Raw genomic sequence first — 17,797 nt, 5'->3', positions numbered from 1 at the left:
GTAGGTCTTACTGTTGTAAGGAACCTGGACAGGTCCCCTTCTTGGTGTTAGATACAGAACTGAAATTGGTTGGAATTGTAAGCAGTAAATAGATTTGTTGTTAGAATGGTTCCATCTAACACTGGTTAATTAAGTGGTTTATTTTAACATTGTTTAAAAGTCTAATAAAGTAACTTCCTTTGTAACAACGCATTACTGTGGACTTTTGTTATCTCCATTGTGCAAGGAACATAACAGACTTACATTATGGGGCGGGGGAACGTGCTTAGAGTCAGGATTTGGTGGGGAGAGTTGGGACTGCAAACCCAGATGTGTTCCATTCAAAAGCCCCTGGTTTCCTATTTCATTCCTGGTTGCTGTAGTTCTCAACTGGGAAGAATTCTTCCTCGTCAGTCTTACAAGTTTAGCCCTGAAACAGCCAGAGTGTCTCTGACCTCTCCCTATGTTGAGAAAGGCTGCAGTGCAGTCAGTGGGCAGAAGGGATCACTTTAGGGAAGAGCTGCTTGAGATCCTGGAGGCACGAGTATTCAGGACCTCATTTCAGTCAAGTTCTCCCAACACTTCCATTTTTCAAATACCGTGTAAAGAGGGAGTTAAGACAACTTTCATTCCTGAGTTCCTCAACGCAAAAAAAAAAAAAAAAAAGTAAATAAGGAATTAAATGAGCTTATTTACATTAAGAATTTCACGTCTGGATTATTCTGAGGCGATCATGGGACCCCACTGCAGCCAACACAGCCTTTAAAACACTTTCAGATCTATCCGTCCAGACTGTGTTACTCCCCAGGGACAGCCTCGCACGTGTCCAGCATTCTGCGCACCTGTGACTATTAGAATGTTTGCAATCAGTTCAATGTCTGTCTTCCCTACTGTCACCGCACGTCGCGCTCTGTCGGTGGTTCTCGAGGACGGGGCGGGATTTGCAGTTCTGGGAAACCGAAACTGCTCACTGCGCAGGGCTCCCTAGCTTCACCCTTAGCGTGAGGGAGGGGCAGGCAGAGGGTGCGGACCAGTTCCGACTCCAGGCAACCCCCAGTCTCCCCGCCTCTCTCTACGAAGAACGTGGAAACCAGCAGCCCCACCAGCCCTGGCCGCAGGGTAGGCGGCGGAGGCCGAGGCCCGTCCGGCGGACGTGCGCACGCGCACCGGCGCGCGCCGGCCGTCGGTCACGTGGCCCCCGGCCAGGGCTCGCGAAGCCGGAAGTGTCCCGAGGCTCACGGAGGCCGCGGGAGCCAGCTGGAGGTGGTGCGACGGAGACCTGGCGCGGTAAGTGGGGCGGCGCGGGCAGAGGGGCCGAGCCGCGCGGGGCACGAGCAGGGAGGCCCGCAGGGGCAGGCGCGGAGCGCTCCCGCCCTCTGTGGGAAATTGGGATGCTGAGTCAGAGCGGGGGCGGGGCGGGCGACCCGGGAAGCCCAGCACCACCGGAGGCCGAGCCCTGCCGGGACCTTGGCTGGGTGGCCGCCTCCCGCCCGGGTGTTTGGGGCGTCCGAAATCCGGTAGAATGGTCGTGCGGGCCCGGTCCCTTCCACCTCTACTTCTCGCCCCCCCTGGGCGGCCCTCTGACCGGGCGCCCTCCCGGGTCAGCGTTCAACGACGTTGGGCACGAAGAAAGAGGTGGTGCTCATTACCGGGTATGCGCCCTGGCCGCCCCGGAGAGACGGATTCCCCCTTTTTTAAAAAGAGTTTGACAGTTTTCTACTCCTTTATGAACGTTGACACGAACAGCAGTGTTCAAAGGGTTTGATTTTACCGATGATTCAGTAGACGTTTCGTTAGGGTTTTAGTGATGGTAACGTCGTGGATTGACTAACCGGAAGCTGGAAGCAGAGGACGTCGATTAGTATACACACATATAATGTGCATTCCCAAACATTTCCTTTGGGAAATTGCTTACGGGTTTATCTTCCAGTCCGTTTCCCAGGTATTTTCAGCAGTTGGCTTCAAAACAAGGTCTACCCGTTAACTGTCCAGTGCATAACCAAAGACCCACTTTTTTCGCTCCAGAAACGCTGGATTATTAACATAGTGGTAGAGTTTGGAAATCCTTGAACTTTGTCCAGATGCCTGTCATCAGACTTGTTTTCATCCATAGACAGATGGTAACTTTCGTTTTGGACAGTATGAGGAAGTAGGCTTAAGGCAGGCACTAGTAACATACTTGTTGAGTGCCTGCCTATAATGTATCAAAATTTGGGGAAGATTTAAAAAGCAAACACCTTGTGAATGTGCTGAGTCATGTTTTAGCATGCTGTTATTGTGGGTTTATTGGAAGATAGTTTCAAAAGACATTTCCCCTCATCACTGTGAAACTAGTCTTAAATCTTCATATAGAGAGAAGATATCTTAGCTGATAAAAGTGCTTATATATTATTTACTAGCTATGTGTGGGTACCTGGCTGCACTATTTTACATTTACAGTTACCTCAGCACAGTTAAAGTAATTAGGAAAGGTTTTTCATTATTGAAAAATATTTGAAAATACTGAAAAGATAGTTGATATTATTAACCTCAGCTGACAGATGTGTATTCCTTGTGAAAAGTGCTTCTTATTTTTATTGCTTATTTCCAATAAGTTAATGTTTAGATAACATTTCTTACCTAAATTAGATGGAGGGTAAAGATTATATATCTTAATATATAAGGTTATTGAAAATGGACCATTCTTTATGTTTCTAATCCTTCTTGGAATATTGATAGTCATTAATTCATCACTGAATACCTAGTCTGTTCTAATGGACTACAAAGGGATATCAGGATCTGATTTGATTTGGTATTACAGCAGTTTTAATGTGGCATGGTGAGAATATTGTTTATGCTACTAATTTTTATTCCAACATGGAGCTCAAGTATTTTTAATACCCTAGAAGTAATGTAGTTTTCCAGTTATTAAAGGAGAAGGCTAGGTAGGGGTGGTGCTTTTTTTAAAAATCAACTTTATTTTTTAGAGCAGTTTTAGATTTAGCAAAATTGAGCAGAAGATACAGAGATTTTACTTAATACATAATAGCATCCACTTGCTTATTTTTTAAGACTTTGGTAATATACACCTAATATGTGTATATTTATATACTTGGAGATTGGACCGATTATCCTTAATTTCACAAGAGTTAGCAACCTTTCAAGAATAAAAACTTTTTGCATCTTTCCATTATGATTGTCAGGCACCATGCTGATGAAATTTTACCTTATGGAAATGTTATGCCATGGCAACAGTTGTTTTCATTAGTGTAGCTCTGCCCTTAAAGAAAAAAAGTAATTCTTTTCTATACTTGTGTTATATTTGACTTTATGACTTTAAAGATTTTTTTATTTTTATTATTGAACAGAGAGAGAGAGATCACGAGGCAGAGAGGCAGGCAGAGAGAGAGGAGGAAGCAGGCTCACCGCTGAGCAGAGAGCCGGATGCAGGGCTTGATCCCAGCACCCTGGGATCACGACCCGAGCCGAAGGCAGAGGCTTAACCCCCTGAGCCACCCAGGCACCCCGACTTTATGACTTTAAAACACCTTATAATTCATCACTGACTAATCTTTCAAAACATCTGAAGGAGATAAGTGGCCAGTATCACTCTCCTGAGAAAGATAAAATCTGAAGAGAAATAGATGTTTTATGCAGCCTTGGGATAAGTGAGTTAAAGTGAGTATATAAGATGTCATTGGTTAATGTTTTTTTTCAGAGCCCACACGGCATTTTAGTCTTTAATATTGTTGTAAGCTTATATTTTTACATTAGACTGCACTTTTCAGTTTAGCAATAACTAAGTTATGATCTTACTGGAGACTAAAAATAGCTAACATTTGTTCCTTAAATGTGTTGTTCCCTTAAAACAACATGCACTTTTTTTCTTCTCTCTTAGTTTAACAAGAACTCCTGACCAAGCCAAAATGCAGAGCACTTCTAATCATCTGTGGCTTTTATCTGATATTTTAGGCCAAGGAGCTACTGCAAATGTCTTTCGTGGAAGGCATAAGGTTGGTTCAGAGAAAACTGTGAAGGCTTTTTATCACTGTATATGTTCTCTTTTGGGAAGCACACTTGTACTAAAATGTGAGACTTGATGAGACTTGATGTTTTTGTTTACCCTGTTTAAAGAGAGTTCTTGTTTTTGTGGTTCAAGTATAGCTTGTGTTAGAGTTAGTGATACCTACCTGATAGTGGCAGAGGTTATGTGTTGGGAGTGGAGAAGAAGAGATTGGTTTAAAAAAGGGACTAGGAAGATTGGTATTGTGCCTTTTGATTCTTTCCCCAACCTAGTTCTCATAGTGAATGACCTCACTAGCAGAAAAGTTCCTTATGGCAGTGAGTGCATTGGGGTGGGCTACAGATGAAGGAAGTGTGCAAAGGCAGATGCATAGTTTGAGGGGAATCCACAGGTGGTTCTGATATGCTGTATTACAGTTTCATGTCCTAGTAAACAGCATCCTACAAGGTAGATTGGAATAAAAAGAGATTATCAGCAAGGAGCCCACACTTAAAAGGTATGAGGTAAACAGAACTTGTAGTGGAAGTGAGAATAGAATAAAAGGCTAATCTTGGAGGCACTTCAAGAACCAAAAAAGATTTTCTGTCAGATTCTATATTGGAAGATGAAATTAAAGATAATTAAAATAACTTAAAATGAAGAAATTTAAGATCATTAAAGTTTCTATTCTGGGAAGGAAGCTGGAAGAATAATAGAGAAGAAAAATCTCTTATAATGCAAATAAACCACTAATTTTTCAGCACTGTGAACTCTTTTTGACTAAATGATATTCGGAGAATTTTAAATTCTTGTTTTCAGAAACAAGAGCTTTAAATATTTGAGTAAGGAGGAGTTTCATGTTTTCCTATAGCTGTGTGATTGCCTGTCAGTTCTGTCAGAAACAATAAGATAAGCATTCAGAGGGGAGGGGCTGTTTCCTCTGAGGAAAGAAGCTGACTGTAAACAGCCTCTGGTTCGCAGTGGCTGAATCAGAAGTGTCATATAGCCTTTAGCCTTTTTCCCTCAGATTCCAGAATTGTCCACAAGTTCTGGGTTCTTTATCAGGTCCATATGGTCAACTTTGGATATTCCTGCCCTAGAAATTGTTTTTGTTTTATGCCCTGTGCCAAGAAGAAAAGAAAATGGGTGGTGACACAAGATTTAGTGTTGAGACCACATCTGACTGTCTGTCTTCCTGTGACCCAAATTAACTTTAACAAACTTTAATAATCACTTGGTACATGACAGGCACTGTGACGGATCTAGTGAACATAACCGCAAATAACGTGCAGTTCCTTCCCACAAAGAGTTTTAGGTTTAGCTGGTGTTGGAAAGGACGTAAATTGGAAACTGATAGAATAATAGGTAGTTAGTAGTGACAGAAATTAGGTGAGGCATATTCCATGTATTCTGGTCCTCTTTCCTTACTTAGATACTTGGGTGTCCTTCATTTAAGTTCCTATATCTAATAGGCATTCTGCAAATGTTTGTGGAATAAAAGAATGAAGAATGAGGACAGATTAGACCACCCTAAGATAACCCAAAGTTGTTCTTCAAAGGGAACGGAAATGTATTTTATCCCATATAGTCAGAAGACCTAAAATAAGGATTTGAGAGTCATAGGAATTTACTTAGAAGACTGTGAAGAGTCAGTTTAGTATTCAGTCCCTAGTATTCTTCCCATGGGTGTATTTTCAGAAATCATGTTTGTTCTCAGTGAAATCAATTTCAGAGGTTTAGGACTATACCTGAAAAATCCTGCTTGCCCTTAACTATTTAAGAATTTTTTTTTCCGGGACACCTGGGTGGCTCCGTGGGTTAAGCCTCTGCCTTTGGCTCAGGTCATGATCTCAGGGTCCTGGAATCGAGCCCCGCATCGGGCTCTCTGCTCAACAGGGAGCCAACTCCCCCACCCCCTGCCTACTTGTGATCTTTGTCTGTCAAATAAATAAATAAAATCTTTAAAAAAAAAAAAAAAAAAAGATTCTCTCTCCCTCTGCACTTCTTCTCTCTCTTTTTTTTAAGATTTTGTTTATTTTCTTGACAGAGATCACAAGTAGGCAGAGAGAGAGGAGGAAGCAGGCTCCCCACTGAGCAGAGAGCCCCATGCGGGGCTCGATCCCAGGACCCTGGGATCATGACCTGAGCTGAAGGCAGAGGCTTTAACCCTTGAGCCACCCAGGAGCCCCTCCCTCTGCACTTCTAAAAAAAAAAGAAGAAGAATTTTTTTTTCCTCTCCCCCTTTTTTAAATTAATTATTTTTATTAACTTATAATGTATTATTTGCCCCAGGGTACAGGTCTGTGAATCATCAGGCTTACACACTTCACAGCACTCACCATTTTATTTAAGATTTTTTTTTAAAGGTTTATTTATTTATTTATTTATTTGACAGAGATCCCAAGTAGGCAGAGAGGCAGGGAGAGAGAGAGAGGAGGAAGCAGGCTCCCCACTGAGCAGAGAGCCCAATGCAGGGCTCAGTCCCAGGACCCTGAGATCATGACCTGAGCCGAAGGAAGAGGCCTAACCCACTGAGCCACCCAGGCACCCCTATTTAAGAATTTTAAACTATGATATTATTTAGACCTTTTTGTATTACCATCTGGAATGACCCAAGTTCCAAATTTACTATTTATTATTCAAAGTATATTACTTCCGTAATCTGTCTCTTTCTCATTGACCTGTTTTTAGTTATTAGTGTATGTGATGAATGTGTATGTTTGTTAATCATGATGAAGTTAGGGGCACCTGGGTGGCTCAGTGGGTTAAAGCCTCTGCCTTTGGCCAGGTCATGATCCCAGGGTCCTGGGATTGAGCCCCGTATCAGGCTCTCTGCTCAGCAGGGAGCCTGCTCCCTCCTCTCTCTCTGCCTGCCTCTCTGCCTACTTGTGATCTCTGTCAAATAAATAAACAAAATCTTAAAAAAAAAATCATGGTGAAGTTAAAGGGAAGAGCTAAAGGAAGGATGTGTTGATTTTCCTATATGTATACAGTTAACCCTTAAATAACATGGGTTTGAACTGTGTGGGTCCACTTACATGTGAATATTGTCTTCAATACATACAGTACAGTACTGTAAATGTATTTTCTTTTCCTTATGGTTTCTTACAACATTTTCCTTTCTGGCTTTATTGTAAGGATACATGTAGCATATAAAATATACGCTAATCAATTGTTTATATTCTCAGTAAGGCTGCAGCAATAAGCTATTGGTAGTTAAGTCTTTGGAGAGTTGAAGGTAAATATGGTTTTTGACTGCACAGAGGGTCAGCACCCTTAACCCTCATTGTTCGAGGGTCAGCTATATGTAGATCCCAACTACATGGAGATCCTTTAAATATTCATCCTCTATGCTTTGAGTTAGGGACAGTGAATGACAGGTGACTGTGCAGTTGAATAAAGGGAAAACAGTACATTCCCACACTATGCCAGTAATCTCACAGGTATGATTTGGACTACAAAAGTATGGAAAATGCTAGCCTTGATCACAGTAGGCACTTCGCAATATTGCATTATTTTCCCCAGTTGTTCCTCTGTTAGGATTCTCCTAATTCTAGATTAAGTTGAAAATAAGTATCCTCAAGAGAAATCTTGTGGTATATTTTGGTAGATAGATTTAGGTAGATAGATTTAGCAGTGTTCTTACTCTAGTTGAACAAATAGGGAAATGGTGTAATTAAACTGTGATTTGGTTGTTATTCTATTTTCATATTGTCTGAAAATGGGTGGTAAGCTAGAGTGAGGGAGGTGTGATCATGTCACATAGATGTGGTCTCCAAATAGTGATCTTGATGAGAGGCTGTGAAGCAGTTAAATGGGTTTTGGGAGTTTTGGGGTTTTTTTGTTTGTTTGTTTGTTTTTAAAGATTTTATTTATTTATTTATTTATTTGTCAGAGAGAGAGAGAGAGAGAGAACACAAGCGCACAAGCCGGGCAGAGCGTCAGGCAGAGGTGGAGAGAGAAGCAGGCTTCCTGCTGAGCAAGGAGCCCGATGCGATGCAGGACTCGATCCCAGGACCCTGGAATCATGACCTGAGCCGAAGGCAGCGGCTTAACTGACTGAGCCACCCAGGCGTCCCAGGCAGTTAAATTGTTTTAAGAGAAAAGATCATGAGATTCTGACTGAGAAAAAGATTGTGAGCTTCTGAGGTGATTTTGGCTATGAGTAGTGAATCTGTATGAAAAGCTATGGAGAGGGCATCAAAGCCGGCATAGCACGAAAATCCTGACAGACAGGCAGCCATGAAATATCTTTAGGCAGGTGGTGCTTAAACCCCAAAGTCAAAGAGGAAATGATCTTTCCACATGCTCCAGGGAAGTTCAACCTTGGATTATGGGAAAAGTAAGATTAAACCCAAAGAATCTGGACTGACCACTAAGGAGAGGCTTGCCACTTAGAATGACTGGGAGGAGGTAGGAGGGTCTGGAAGAGAGCCTTAAAGCAAAGTTAATATGAAGAATATAAGAAGGTGATGTTTACCTGAAATTAAGCATTTGCACCTCTAAGAGGGCCTCCCAGCTACAGTTGTGCATTGTAATTTTCTTTGCAATCTACTTCAATATTCCATGAGAGAGTGAGAGTGGGGTGCTGCAGGCACATCCATAGAGAAAAGGAAATGTCTTTGATCCTCTAAGAGAAGGCTCTGTAAAGAAACAGTCTTGGGGCACCTGGGTGGCTTAGTGGTTAAGTGTCTGCCTTCAGCTCAGGTCATGATCCCAGGGTCCTGGGATTGAGCCCTACATCGAGCTCCCGGCTCGGCAAGAAGCCTGCTTCTCTTTCTCCCACTCCTCCTGCATGTGTTCCCTCTCTTGCTGTGCCTCTCTCAGTCAAGTAAATAAATAAAACCTTTAAAAAGAAAAAAAAGAAAGAAAGAAACAATCTACTCTAGTCATCTAGGTGAAGTTGCAGAAAGATCTCCAAGGCAGCAGTGATGCAATCCAATGAAGATAGGCTACTTGAACCTGACCAACTCCAGCTTTTACTTCCATACGCACATCTGCACACACACAGTATTACAGCTAGGGAGTGGTGTTTTGTTTGTTTGTTTGTTTTTTAAGATTTTTTTATTCTGACTGAGAGAGAGGGAAGAGAGAGAACATGCACAGGGGGAAGGGTCAAGGAAAAGGAAGAAGCAGGCTCCTCACCAAGCATGGAGCCCAACATGGGTCTCGATCCCAGGACCCTGGGATCATGTGAGTCAAAGGCAGAGTCTTAACCGAATGAGCCACCCAGGCACCCATTTTTCTTTTCCTTGACCCTTGACCCTTTTCTTTTCCTTTTTTTTTAAGATTTTGTTATTTTATTTTGAGAGAGAGAGTGCACATGTGTGCAATTGGGGGGAGGGGAAGAGAGAGAGAATCTTAAAGCAGACTCCCCACTGAGCATGGAGCTTGATTCAGGGCTTAATTCTATGACCCATGACATCGTGACTGGAGCTGAAACCAAGAGTAGGGCACTTAACTAACTGAGGCACCCAGGTGCTCTGGAGTATTTCTTAACGATTAATTTAATTACTTTGAGGGTTTTTGTTTTTGTTTTTTGTTTTTTTGAGATTTTATTTGTCAGAGGAAGAGAGAACATGAGCAGGGAATGCTGCAGGCAGAACAAGTAAAGGGAGAAGCAGGCTCCCCACTGAGCAGGGAACCCAATGTAGGACTGGATCCCAGGACCCTGGGGTAATGACCTGATCCAAAGGTGGACGCTTAACCGAATGAGCCATCCATGCATCCCTATTTTGAGCTTCTTTTTTTTTTTTTTAAGATTTTATTTATTTATGACAGAGATCACAAGTAGGCAGAGAGGCAGGCAGAGAGAGAGAGAGGAGGAGGAGGAAGCAGGCTCCCCACAGAGCAGAGAGCCCGATACAGGGCTCAATCCCAGGACCCTGGGACCATGACCTGAGCCAAAGGCAGAGGCTTTAACCCACTGAGCCACCCAGGTGCCCCTATTTTGAGCTTAATGAAATTTTGTATATGGAGTATAGTTTTCAATCTCTCTTTTCCTGTTTTGTTTAAATTATTAAGCCCTGGAGAAACCCTTCTAAAATACTACTTTCCTATCTAAAATATACTTTCACATTTGATATTACTAGAGCTCTTCTTATATGTGACTCTCTTTGCCTCATATAATGGAAGCTTTTTTTTTTTTTTAACTTTTATGTATTTGTTTATTTTTAAGTAGGCTGTAGGTCCAGTGTGGGGCTTGAACTCAAGACCCTGAGATCAACCATTGCATGCTTTACTGACTAAGCCAGCCAAGCACCCCTGGAAGCTTTTTAATTTGAAAGAAAGCCTTTACTTCATTTCAAAGCATATAATTTGAGAGAAATTTGGAGCAGCTAATTGATTTTAGCTTTAAAAAAAATCAAGAGCTCTGGTACAGTTACCTATGCTTAAAAAATATTTGGGTGTTCTGTAAGATAAATAAATTGCTATAGTTAGTTCTAATAGTACCTTTTAATTTTCTTTATAATACTATAGATAAATAAAATATTTCTCTCTTTTTTTTAGAAAACTGGTGACTTATTTGCTATCAAAGTATTTAATAACATAAGCTTCCTTCGTCCAGTGGATGTTCAAATGAGAGAATTTGAAGTGTTAAAAAAACTCAATCACAAAAATATTGTCAAATTATTTGCTATTGAAGAGGAGGTAAGTAGTCAAGCTTTAGTTAATCTTATCTTATTTATTGTAATTACTGCAATCCGGGAGAAATGACCTAATATAAAAATTGCTTTATAAACAATGAAGTTTTTTAAGTGATGAAAATTAGAGCTTGTATAACCAAATATCCTGTCCTCAAAGATTCCTTTTTTTTTTTTTTTTTTTGTCCTCAAAGATTCTTGAAGAGGTATAACAATGGAAATAAAGTATCATGGAATCAGAAAAAGTAGTATATTTCTTATACTAGGCTGTGGTTACCAGTATTTTTACTAGAAATAAAAACTAAGTGAAGTTAAATTGACATAATTATAAAAGGAGCAAGTCAAACAATACGAAGAAGGCTTTGTAAAAGAATAAAAATCCTAGGAATCCAGAAATTAATACAGTGTATAAGTACATACTGTATATGTTAATACAGTATATAAAAGATACAATTGACTTTAGGAAGACACTGAAAAGAAGAATGTCATTAGGAAGAAAAAAAGAATGTCATTAGAAAAATTATCTAGAAGTAATGGAAATAGAAATTTAGTTTAATCCCTCTAGATGTGAACAAGGAATCAGTCAAATCACACTTTTTAAATAATAATTTGGCACTTTATATTCCTTATAATAGTGATTTTATTTTTAGTAAGTACTTCTTAGGAACTAATCAGAAATTTAAATACAGTTTTATGCACAAAGATGTTCATTGCTGCCCTGTTTATGATAAAGAATGGTTAAATAAGTTAGAATATGTGATGGATAGTTACTCAGTTTGTTATGCTCAAGGTTAAGAATGTAGTCATTCAATGGCTGCCTTTGGCTCAGGTCATGATCCCAGGGTCATGGGATCAAGCCCTACATTGGGCTCTCTGCTTGGCAGGAAGTTGGCTTCTCCCTTTCCTACTCCCTCTGCTTGTGTTCCCTCTCTCACTGTGTCTCTGTCAAATAAATAAATAAAATCTTTAAAAAAAAAAAGAATGTAATTTTCCACCTGCCAGGTTTGTTCAAGATCACTGATACCAGCTGCAGAAGAGTTTGGCATACTGTACAAAGAGAACAGTCCCCAGAAGACTGTACTTTTTCAGACACTAGCTGCAAGTTCACCAGTCCCTTAGGGCTATCATCACATCATACCAGCTGGCTACAAATTTGGGGCTCCCCATGATTGTCCCCAGATTTTTTTTTTTTAAGATTTTATTTATTTATTTATTTAACAGGGAGAGAGATCCCAAGTAGGCAGAGAGACAGGCAGAGAGAGGGGGAAGCAGGCTCCCCCGATGCAGGGCTCAATCCCAGGACCCTGGGATCATAACCTGAGCCAAAGGCAGGGGCTTTAACCCACTGAGCCACCCAGGCGTCCCCCAGATTTGATAATATGCTAGAATGTTGAATGACTCAGGATGCCTGGGGGGCTCAGTCAGTTAAGTATCCAGCTCTTTTTTTTTTTTTTAGATTTTATTTATTTGACAGAGAGAATGACAATGAGAGAGGGAACACAAGCATGGGGAGTGGAAGAGGAAGAAGCCAGCTTCTTGCCAAGCAGGGAGTCGAATTCAGGGCTCGATCCCATGACCTTGGGAGCATGACCTGGCCAAAGGTAGATACTTAGCAACTGAGCCACCCAGGTGCCCTGAATGTCCAACTCTTGATTTCCGCTCAGGTCATGATCTCAGGGTCCTGGGATTAAGCCCCACATTGGCCCTCACACTCTGCTTTCGGTGTCTCTCCTTTTTCCCCTGCCCCTCCCCCCTGCTCATATGCTCACGCTTTCTAAATAAATAAGGTCTTAAAAAAAATAGAATGTTGAATGACTCAGAGAACTCAGGAAAGAAATGTAGTTACAGTTTTATTCTAGCAAAAGAAGACAAATTAGAACTAGTCAAAGGAAGAAATTCATAGAACAGAATATAGGAGGATTCCAGACATGAATCTTCCTTTCCTCATAGATACAGTACCCTCCTGGTATTGATGTATGACAGTATACACAAAATATTGCCAGCCTCAGAAAGTCACCTGAACCTTTGGTGTCTAGAGTTTTTGTTGGGACTCAATCACATACTGCCTGCATGGCTGACTTTTAGTCTTTAGCCCTTTCCAGAAGTTCAGGCTAATACCTTTAGTTGTGTTTTCCTTTGGAAATTGAGATGGACTTGTACATCCTAAAACCTCCATCATAAATCACATCATTAGACTGTTAATGGCCAAAGCCCCCATTCAGAGAAACACTTCTCGCAGACAGGGTACTCCAGATGCCTACTAATCACCTGTTGGTAGCCAAAGCCAAACAAAAACCTGACCTCTCTTGGGGTGAAATTTATTCTTCACTACACAATAGTTAAAGCAGTAATGAAAAGAGGTATTTACCAAAGTTTTAATTATCTGGAAACATGTTTATGTATAATGTTATGTCAGAAAAACAGGATTAAAAATAAATACACAGTGTGATCTTGAATATACAGTATCATGTTTTGTATCTCTTAAGTGATTTGATAGATAAGAAATAGACTGAAAGGAAATGCACCAAAATATTAGCATAATTATCTCTGGGTAATGGAATTATGGGTATTTCCCAAATTTTCAACCATCAACATATTACTTCATTATTTAAAAACAAAAATCTTGGGGTGCCTGGGTGGCTCAGTGGGTTAAAGCCTCTGCCTTCAGCTCAGGTCGTGATCCCAGGGTCCTGGGATCGAGCCCCACATCAGGCTTTCTGCTCAGCAGGGAGCCTGCTTCCCTTCCTCTCTCTCTGCCTGCCTCTGCCTACTTGTGATCTCTGTCAAATAAATAAATAAAATCTTTAAAATAAAATTAAAAAAATAAAAACAAAAATCTTTTAAAGTTATTTCTCTTTTTCTATAACTACTCAGTAGTAGAGAAATTTAAAATAGTTTATAAAAGGGGGCACCTGGGTGACTCAGTTGGTTAAGTGGCTGCCTTCAACTGAGGTCATAATCTCGGGGGTCCTGGAATCGAGTCCCGGTTCTGGCTCTCTGCTCAGTGAGGAGTTTGTTTCTCCCTCTGCCCCTCCCCTCAGCTTGTGTCCCCGCCACCCCATCAAATAAATAAATAAAATCTTTTTTAAAATAAAATAGTTTATGAAAGTGTTTTGGGGGACACCTGAGTAGCTCAGCTGTTTAAGTGACTGCCTTTGGCTCAGGTCATGCTCCTGGAGGCCCAGGATCAAGTCCCACATCAGACTCCCAGCTCCCTGCTCAGTAGGAAGTTTGCTTCTCCCTTTGACTTTACCCCCTCTTGTGCTCTCTATCTGTTTCTGCCTCTGACTCACCCTCTCATGCTGTCTCTCTCTCATATAAATAAAATCCTGGGGTGCCTGGTGGCTCAGTCGTTAAGCATCTGCCTTGGGCTCAGGTCAGAGCTGAGTTGGGCTCCCTGCTCGGCAGGAAGCCATCTCCCTCTTCCATTCCCCCTGCTTGTATTCCCTCTCTTGCTGTTTCTCTTTCTATCAAATAAATAAATAAAATCTAAAAAAACAATGAAAGTGTTTTGGGGATATGCAGGAAAAATTATAAAAGGAAGGAAGGATAAAAAATTGGAAATAACCACAAAAAAAAATTGGAGATGAATACTGGATTTTAAGACTCAAAATCACATTTTCAAGTTCCTAAAATGGGAACATATCTTATCATCAGTGTATATATGTAATTTGGTAGTATTTCTTTTTCCCTAAAAAGCTGTTATTAAATTGTGATGTATCTTATAATCAATTATTCATTAAAAGGTTTGAAACAAATCCGCAGCTCATATGCAAATCAGTAAGCTCAGACTGCTGTGAGGGGGACCACTAGGCTCTTCTGCCATCTATTTGTTTTTAAGACTAGCACTCCAGGGGCGCCCGGGTGGCTCAGTGGGTTAAGCCGCTGCCTTCGGCCCGGGTCGTGATCTCAGGGTCCTGGGATCGAGCCCTGCATCAGGCTCTCTGCTCAGCGGGGAGCCTGCTTCCTCCTCTCTCTCTCTGCCTGCCTCTCTGCCTACTTGTGATCTCTCTCTGTCAAGTAAATAAATAAAATCTTTTAAAAAAAGACTAGCACTCCAGGGGCACCTGGGTGGCTCAGTGGGCTAAAGTCTCTGCCTTCGGCTCAGGTCATGATCCCAGGGTCCTGGGACGGAGCCCCACATCGGGTTCTCTGCTCAGCAGGGAGCCTGCTTCCCTTCCTCTCTCTGCCTGCGTCTCTGCCTACTTGTGATCTCTGTCAAATAAATAAAATAAAATCTTAAAAAAAAAAAAAAAAAAAGCACTCCATTCCCTGAAGTGGAAGTACTTGTCATGAGAAGAATTTCAAGTGTCTTAAGAGATCTGTTCAAACATTAATGTCCTAAATGTACTATTATGTATTAGAAATTAAAGAAATTTTTAAAGAACCATTATAACAGTGTAGCAGTGATTTTTTTCTATTTCAGATTTAGCCAGCTTTCATCGTGGTTTGATCATCTTTCAAAAACCAATCCAATAGGAATCTAGAAGCTGTTAATCATTATATGAGTATAGTCAATAGGTAGTTAACAAATCCCAGGTAAAGCATTCATAGTGCATTCATATTCTCCATTTAAGTGAAATCAGATAAGCACTAGCTTATAATAAAAACTTTTATATTGAGTCCCAATCAGTGATTTTTTTTTTCCAGACAACAACAAGACATAAAGTACTTATTATGGAATTTTGTCCATGCGGAAGTTTATACACTGTTTTAGAAGAGCCATCTAATGCCTATGGACTACCAGAGTCTGAATTTTTAATTGTTTTGCGAGATGTGGGTACGTTTATTTATATGATTTTATAAATATATGTGTATATAGATAGATGTGTGATTTTATAGTTATATGTGTATATAATTTAATGACATAAGGGTTTTTTTTTTTTTAAGATTTTATTTGAGAGACAGAAAGAGAGCACGAGTGGTGGGAGGAGTGGGGGGAGGAGCAGACTCCACACTGAGCAGGGAGCCCGATGCTGGGCTCCATCCCAGTACCCTGGGATCATGACTTGAGCCAGAGGCAGATTATTAATGAGCTGAGCCACACACGTGCCCCCAGAATTTTTTTTTTTAAAGTAGGCTCCAGACTCAGCATGGAGCCCAACACGGGGCTTGAATTCATGACCCCAAGATAAAGACCCAAGCAAGAATCGAGTCTAACCCTTAACCAACTGAGACACCTAGGTGCTCCTAACGACATAAGAATTGTAAATATATTATTTTTGTATTCAAAACCAAAGATCTTCTTGCAGTACTTTCTTAGATACAACACCTAGAGTGTACGTGTACATACACAAGGATAAAATAGATAAGGTGGACTTCATCAACCTTAAAAACATTTGTGTTTCAGAGGACAATATCAAGTAAGTGAAAAGACAACCCACAGAATGAGAGAAGTTATTTGCAAATCACATATACGATAAGGAATTTTGATCCTAACAACTTAATCAAAAGACAATGCAATTTTAAAATGGGCAAAAGTAAAAAATAAAAATAAATAAATAAAAATGATAAACATCTTTCCAAAGAAGGTGAACATATATGGCCAATGAGAACATAAAAAGAGAATCAAGATTATTAGTCATTAGGGAAATGCAAATCAGAACTACAAAGTGATACCACTTCATACTCACTAGCATGGCCAAATCAAAAAGATAAAATGGGCACCTGGATGGCTCATTCCATTGAGTGTCCAATTCCTTGGTTTCAGTTCAGATGATGATCTCAGGGTCATGTGATTGAGCCTGGTCTTGGGCTCCTCACTCAGCAGCAAATCTACTTAAGGTCTTCTCCCTCTGCCCCTCCCTCTACTCATAAATGTTCTGTCTCTCTTAATTAATTATTTTTTTTAAAAAAGACAACAAAAACAGGTGTTGGCAAGGATGTGAAAAAGTTGGACCCTAATATATAGGTGTTGGATCGTAAAAAAGTACAGCCACTTGGGAAAATAGTCTAGCAGTTCCTCAAAAGATTAAATAAAGAATTACCATGGGACTTAGCAATTCCAATGCTAGGTATTTCCCTACAAGAATTAAAAACTTGTCCACACAGAAACTTGTCTACCAGTTCCTAATAGCCAAAAATGGAAGTAGCCCAAGTGTCCATCAACTGATGTATAAATAAAATGTCCATTATCCATGCAATGACATATTACTCGTTCATGAAAAAGAAAAATGGGGCACTTGACTCACTCAGTCAGTGGAGCATGTGACTCTTGATCTTGGGGTCATGAGTTGGGCCTAGAGCTTACTTTAAAAAAAAGAGAAAGTAGTGATACATGCTATAAAATGGATGCACCTTGAAAAATGATGCTAAGTGAAGGAAACCAGACACAAAGGTCATAATATTTATTATTTTGTTCATATAAAATGTCCAGAATAGGCAAATCCATAGAAACAGAAAGCAGATTAGTCATTTCCAGGGGTTTGAGGGGATGGCAGGTATGAGGAGTGACTGCTAACGGGTATGGGGTTTCTTTTTGGCATAATGAAAATGTTCTGAAAATAGTGATGATGGTTGTACACTTTGACTCTTCTAAAAACTACTCAGTTGTATACTTTAAAAGTCTGAATTATTGATACATGAATTTCATCTCAAAGCTATTAAAAAAAAAAAGAATATGGCAACCAAAGGGAATAATAATATCTTCTTGACGAGAAGTGAATCAGTATTTAAGGAATGGGAAAAGTCCATATTCTTTCTTTGATAAAGAAGGCATAAGGTTAGTGGGAATTCTTGAACTTGATAGTGGAAGCAGTGTGGAGACCCTTTAGGTAAGGATAAGATAAGAGAAAAACAATATAAGCTGCAACCCATTTAACCAAGTAGAAGTTATAGATAATTGTTGACTTCCTAAGTGTACAGGTAGCCCTGAATTTTCATAATTGATATGAAACCCATTATGATACCCATAAGCTTATTTTTGTATGTTATATTTGGACATTCATCTATCAGCTGTCAAATGTTTCAAACTAGTGTTCAGTGGCAGTGCTTGTCAGTTAGCCAAAACAGATTAATTTCAGCAATGTAGCCCCTTTACCCTTAAAAAAGAAAAAAGGAAAATGACCTTTGAAGAACAGCTTTAAGCATGTAAGAAATATATTCTTATGAAAGCCAATCTGACACTTTGCCTCAATTAATTTTTTACTGTTTTATGTATTGAGTCCAGTTTACTATTTTATGGAATTTTTCT

At 40.3% G+C, this 17,797-nt stretch overlaps 1 protein-coding gene across 1 annotated transcript in view; it reads left to right on the top strand.

Annotated features, from left to right (window-relative positions):
- Positions 1-925: 925 nt before the first annotated feature.
- TBK1 (TANK binding kinase 1) overlaps positions 926-17,797 on the top strand; it is a 48,882-nt gene continuing 32,010 nt past the window's right edge. The window contains exons 1-4 of the mRNA XM_082738299.1: positions 926-1,266; positions 3,857-3,971; positions 10,472-10,612; positions 15,256-15,385. Coding sequence (XP_082594425.1) covers positions 3,885-3,971; positions 10,472-10,612; positions 15,256-15,385 — 358 coding nt within the window. The 5' untranslated portion in view covers positions 926-1,266; positions 3,857-3,884. The remainder of the gene's footprint in view (positions 1,267-3,856; positions 3,972-10,471; positions 10,613-15,255; positions 15,386-17,797) is intronic.

Source organism: Mustela nivalis, assembly GCF_964662115.1.
Source record: "Mustela nivalis genome assembly, chromosome: 7".
Taxonomy (NCBI): domain Eukaryota; kingdom Metazoa; phylum Chordata; class Mammalia; order Carnivora; family Mustelidae; genus Mustela; species Mustela nivalis.
The sequence above is the reverse complement of the archived record's forward strand: the minus strand, read 5'-3'. Positions and strand labels throughout refer to the sequence as shown.